General features: G+C 39.5%; 1 protein-coding gene and 1 pseudogene across 2 annotated transcripts; one reads left to right on the top strand and one right to left on the bottom strand.

The window, feature by feature from the left end:
• LOC148737053 (uncharacterized) lies at positions 1-2,340 on the top strand. The gene is made up of 2 exons (XM_088747783.1): positions 1-916; positions 1,334-2,340. The coding sequence occupies exons 1-2, from the start codon at positions 238-240 to the stop codon at positions 1,744-1,746; spliced, it is 1,092 nt and encodes a 363-aa protein (XP_088603909.1). The 5' UTR covers positions 1-237; the 3' UTR covers positions 1,747-2,340.
• On the bottom strand, positions 2,234-4,582 carry LOC148737052 (uncharacterized; annotated as a pseudogene). The gene is made up of 2 exons (XR_015996306.1): positions 4,250-4,582; positions 2,234-3,254 (listed from the first exon to the last, which is right to left on the bottom strand). The product of XR_015996306.1 is annotated as an uncharacterized LOC148737052 (transcript).
• Between the last annotated feature and the right edge of the window lie 857 nt (positions 4,583-5,439).

Below are 5,439 nucleotides of genomic sequence, written 5' to 3'. Positions count from 1 at the left end.
GCAGCATTATGTTGTACGAGTGAACCGGCGATGTCATCTGGTCCACCGGCCTTACTTGGATCAATAGGGACTTTAAGATCCAGTACGGCGAGTCTCTGGTACGGCTGATGCAACCGAAAGAGACTGGGCCGACTACGCCGTCTCCCGCCAAACTCAAATTGATTAAGTCTTGTGCAGTACGGCGAAGTCGAACTCGATATAAACAAATAAAACTCCGCTCCAAGTTTTTTTTGTTGTATGTATGTTTGTTTAGAAAAAATGGTCTCTTGGAAAGAATTGAGAGAGCTCTATTATGACATGAATGTCCTCGATGACGCCGAATTTCTCTTACTATACAACCTTTACAACCCACAAAACCTGGACTTGCCGTGTGAGTTGTATCCACGTTTCGACCTCGAAAACCTGACCGAAGATGAATGTTTGTCCGAATTTCGGTTCAAGAAAGCTGACATCCCAAGACTTTCTCGGGCTTTACGGATTCCTGCTGTTATAAGTTGTCACCAAGGGACAATTTGTGACGGAACCGAAGGATTGTGTATGCTTTTGAAGCGGTTGTGTTACCCTTGCCGATACAGTGACATGGTCCACATGTTCACTAAGCCCGTTCCTGTATTGTGCATGGTAACTAATCAAGTTTTAGATTATATTTGTCAAGTTCACAGTCATCGCATTCTGCAGTGGAATCATCAGCTGCTAAGCCAAGCCAATCTTGAAAGATTTGCTGAAGTTGTTCACCTAAAAGGAAGCCCACTTGATAACTGTTTTGGTTTTGTTGATGGGACAGTTCGCCCTTTTCGTAGGCCCGGCACTCTTAACCAGAGGTTGCTTTACAATGGACACAAACGTGTCCATGGAATCAAGTTTCAGTCTGTTGTTACCCCAAATGGAATGATTGCAAATATGTATGGCCCTGTTGGTAAGTTGCCCTTTCTTTAGAAAATTGAATATGGGGTCAGGGTGAGGAGGCAACTGCCAAAGTGGTTTGTTTTTCCCTTTCATCGTGGGAAATTGCATGGAATAATACTTCTTGGAAACATACAACTGCTTTTTCATGAGAAATTAAAACACCCTCTTATAAAAACATTTCACTCTCATAGCCAAGCTGACTATTTCCAGAGGAAAGCATGTTTCCTTTAATAATTTCAATATTTCATAATATATGAATAAGCAAATGAATGGTTTGATTTTTTCCTGAATTGTCATAGTTTCAAGAAAAATGAACTATTCCTTTGAGACCCTCAATGCTTCAATATTCTTTCAAGAAAATATTATAAGACTTTGGTTTCACTTATCTGACTGAACTTTAACAGTGCCTCCATGAATTTTGTTGCAGAGGGCAGAAAGCATGATGCAGGTATGCTGGCTGATTCTGGCCTATTGCGTGACCTCAATCAGTATGCCTTCAGCCTGGCTGGACAACCACTCTGTATTTACGGGGATCCTGCCTACCCCATTCGTGTACACCTTCAATGTCCATTTAAAAATGGAGCTTTAACCCCACAGATGGAAGCTTACAATACTGCTATGAGTAGAGTGAGAACAAGTGTGGAGTGGCTGTTTGGAGACATAATAAGTTACTTCAAGTTTCTGGACTTTAAGAAGAACTTAAAGTTGGGACTGAGTAGTGTGGGGAAAATGTACATTGTTAGTGCTATTCTTAGAAATGGGCTAACATGTCTATATGGAAACACAGCCTCAGATTTTTTCCTGTGTGATCCTCCTGACCTTGAAACTTATTTTGCATAAGACCCTTGAATTCATGGAAAATCTCAAAAGTACTTGAATTCAAGGTTATTTATGAAAGCAAAAGCCATATTTTTTGTGCACCCCACCTTGTTCTTCACATACTTAGACTTTCCAGATAGGTGTATCTTCAGAATTGCATATGCCATGACACTATTAACCTTAGCTCTCACTAGGACATAAGCAGAGCCACTACATTCAAGTTCTCAACAAGGGTGATTCAGCCCGAAGGAAGCACAACCCTACAATCAATAGTTTTTATATTACTTGCCCCTACATTAGTGCATTTCAGTTACAAAAGGAAAGTGTAAGCACAAAGAGAATGCAATGTCTTAATTTTTTGTGCTTCTGCCCAAGCCTGAGTCACAATTTAGAGATGTCAAAGTTGGGTATTATTGCAGTTGTGCTTGCTCAACTGGTGTGAACAAGCCCTTACTCCTTGTCCCCACGAAAAGAAAATTGAACTAGTAACACAACAATTTGCATGTCCTATAGGAGAAACATTTTTTTCGTTCAATTGTTTGCGTAACACAGCCAGTTAACCTTTTTTTTTAAAAAAAGACAAATATAAAATAAAGGCACATTCTGATTACCTTCCATGCACATCCAAACTGAACCACCTTTCAAATACAGTCCTGTACCTGCCTCCAAAAACACAACTTTGCTAATAACAATCATACATGGAGTACGTGATTTCACATCCCTTTTAATCTAACACCTCTTGCTATAAAACTCAAATGCAGTGAAAGTGAACTGTTCTTAAAAAAATCCCAGACTCTTTTGAGTCACTCTTTTTGCAAGAGTTTTTCTAAGACAGAGATCAATGCCTGACTTTGCTGTGCATGTGTTGATTATGTTGTTGCTGTTGAGCTTGCTGTTGAGCTCGCTGTTGAGCCATTGCCTGCAAGACGGATTGCTGCTGAGTGAACATTGTTGTGAACTGAGCAGCTTTTGTCTCTTCTTCTTTTTTCCTTATCTTAAGCTCTTCCTCTCTTAAAGCCATGTCTGATTTGGCATTCTCCTGCATAAACTGGAGAGCCTCATTACTGCTTCTCCTGGATTTTCTTTCCTTTGACTCTTGGCCATCTTCAGATTTTCGTTTCTTTGTTTGCCCCATCCGTTCCAAAGCTTGGTTTCTAATATCCTCTGCTGTGGCCTTCTCTTGACCTCTCTTTTCATTAGCTTTTGCAATACCATCTCTTTCTCTCTCTGTTATATCCTCAAGAAGTAAATCAAGCTCATCTTGTTCTGGTACAGAGATTCCAGATGCAGCCAATTCTGTCTTTTCATTTTCTTTGAATCTGCCTTGAATAAGGTTAAATCTCTCCCTGACGGCCCGCTGAGATAAATTAGATTTAAATCTGACAGTTTGGCACCCTCCAGGATTCTTGGCAATTTCATCCCACAGTCGCCCTGCTTCGTTGGTTCCCTTTTCGTGTTTATAAACTTCTAGGGCAAGGACTTCTCGGCAAAGAAGGATATCATGCTCTCTTGTCCATTGCATTGACTTCCTAATAAAAATAATAGAATAGAAATCAAGTGCTCTTGTGAGTAGGAAAAAAGAACAGTAACCTGTGACACTGGAATTTTTGGAAAAATAAAGAATGTCATCATCTATCTGGGCATTAACCAGCACGACTTCTTTTCAAAATGAGGATTAAATTTTTAACCAAAGCTATTGGGTAAAACTGAGATAAGCATAAAGTTTTCCTCTGCTTAGATGCAAAAGTAGAATGTCTCTTCTAAGTTACAAGTGGAAATGCTGGGTTTGACATTGAGTCTGATACATTGTCAACAATTATGCGTACATTTGTTTTAGCTTTACGACTTTTTTTTTTCAGATCAAGAGAAAAACTTCCCTCACGACTTCAAAATATCCTAGAGTTTCCATCAGCTTACATATACTGGCGCCTAGATTTGCTAAAGAGTGCATCTGTAATTTCAAAGCATCCCACCAGAAGGTGAAAAATTGGTTTACCTTATCTTAAGCCCTTAAAATAAAAAATGTTCTACGAATGCTAATGTGTTCTAACAAAGTTTTTGTCATTATTCAGGAGCAAATTTCAAGAGAGAAATACTGCCTATCATCATAAAGCTCTGAAAGAGGGGCAAACTCAACAACCAAGTCAAGTGATTTCACTCAGCTGTAAGCTTAATTCGACAGAAAATGAAGAAAATCGAAAGAAAAACAGTTTTCTCTTTCAAAGCAAGTCAGCCTATATTCCAGCAGTCACCCGTTCTACACTAAGTTGCATGGAACTTCGCTAAACGTCAGTGTTTTAGAGACTAGAAGTGAACAAAAGTAAAAACAACTTCGAACTTACAATGCTTGCGATGTGCACTTGTCTGACTTGTCCATCTTTCGGAACACTTCCAGCAAGTCTTTTTTGCTAAAAGAACGTCATAAAACCCATATTATTTTAAAATATAGTACAAATTAACGTTTTTATGCCCCCTTTCCATTCTAAGGATAAAAGATCCGATAAAAATACAATAGTTTACTCACGTAGTGAACACTCCGTCAACTCGCCATGTTTCCCGCATCAGACAGCCGTGCTACGGCAGGAAACCTTGCTCGAACTGTAAGTAGTGACGTCACCGGAAGTAATCTTTCACACTTTTGCCGTACCAGAGCCTCGCCGTAGTGGATCTTAAAGTCCCTAATATTCGACAAAGCCTCCATCACTTCAGCAACTGTAAGCATAACATTTTTTGGAATGTCGTTTAGAAAAAGAACTAAACGCGAATTTGGCTGTAGATTTTCATGATGACGCGTTGGTAAAGAACTATTCATGTATGACACCTTTTATTGATAACTTACCAACGTTTTACAACACCGGAAGTGTTTCCAAACCGGAAGTCAGCTCTGTCGCCAACCAGTTTTACTTGCGAATAGAAGTTAAAGGAAATACATAAATGTATTTTTGGGATTATCAAAAATTTTATTCGCTCCTTGCCTCGTGACCGAGAGCCAAATATTTTCCCGTCCAGCCCGACCAAACTTGATTAACAAGCATCTTGTCATATGACCACTTCGAAAATTTGGTTTCAAACTAAATAGGACGCGGTGCAAGAGCGCACGCTGAACAATCACAATAAAGATCCTAGAGGAACAAAATTTCCTTTGTTTTTTCGTGTCAGAACAAGAAACTCACCTTTCATTAACTCGTCCGACCTTACACACGTCAGCTTTCACTTTGACGGTTTTTAATAAGATTACGCGCGTGGGGCCGTACGGGTCAAACTATCATCAGGCATAAACCTGCAATTTAGCATTAGGTAACGCGTTAAATCAACTCATAGTATCTTGGACAGGGGAAGTAAGACAAAACAGTTTATACAACTAGGTATTACAGATGCTATATACAAATATTAGACCTCATGGATAGCGGCTCAATTAAAATGCATTACCTAAGGTTTGGCCGAACTGATATTGGTTTACTGAAGCGTTTTACAATGCTAGCAAAAAATTCCAAAAATCGAATGGGTTAGCATCCCATTTAAATATAGTTTCGCTTCTGTTTACGAAAATCTTAAAATATATTCATTGTATTTCAGGTGGTGGTGGTGGCGGGTTTTACTCCAGTGGAAGAAGTGGAACGAGTTTAAATAGAACCAAAGGATGGGGTGGAGAAGGTGGTAAGGGATTTATTCAGGGAGGGGTGGGTGGAAGAGCCAGGTTTAACGATGTCGATT

Source organism: Stylophora pistillata, chromosome 2, assembly GCF_964205215.1.
Source record: "Stylophora pistillata chromosome 2, jaStyPist1.2, whole genome shotgun sequence".
NCBI lineage: Eukaryota > Metazoa > Cnidaria > Anthozoa > Scleractinia > Pocilloporidae > Stylophora > Stylophora pistillata.
This window is presented reverse-complemented; position numbering and strand designations above follow the sequence as displayed.

Excerpts from the sequence above, each read along its gene's own strand:
- LOC148737053 (XM_088747783.1), top strand. The coding sequence starts at position 238 with ATGTATGTTTGTTTAGAAAAAATGGTCTCTTGGAAAGAATTGAGAGAG. Across the intron at positions 917-1,333 it reads AAATATGTATGGCCCTGTTG|AGGGCAGAAAGCATGATGCA; the intron begins GTAAGTTGCCCT and ends ATTTTGTTGCAG.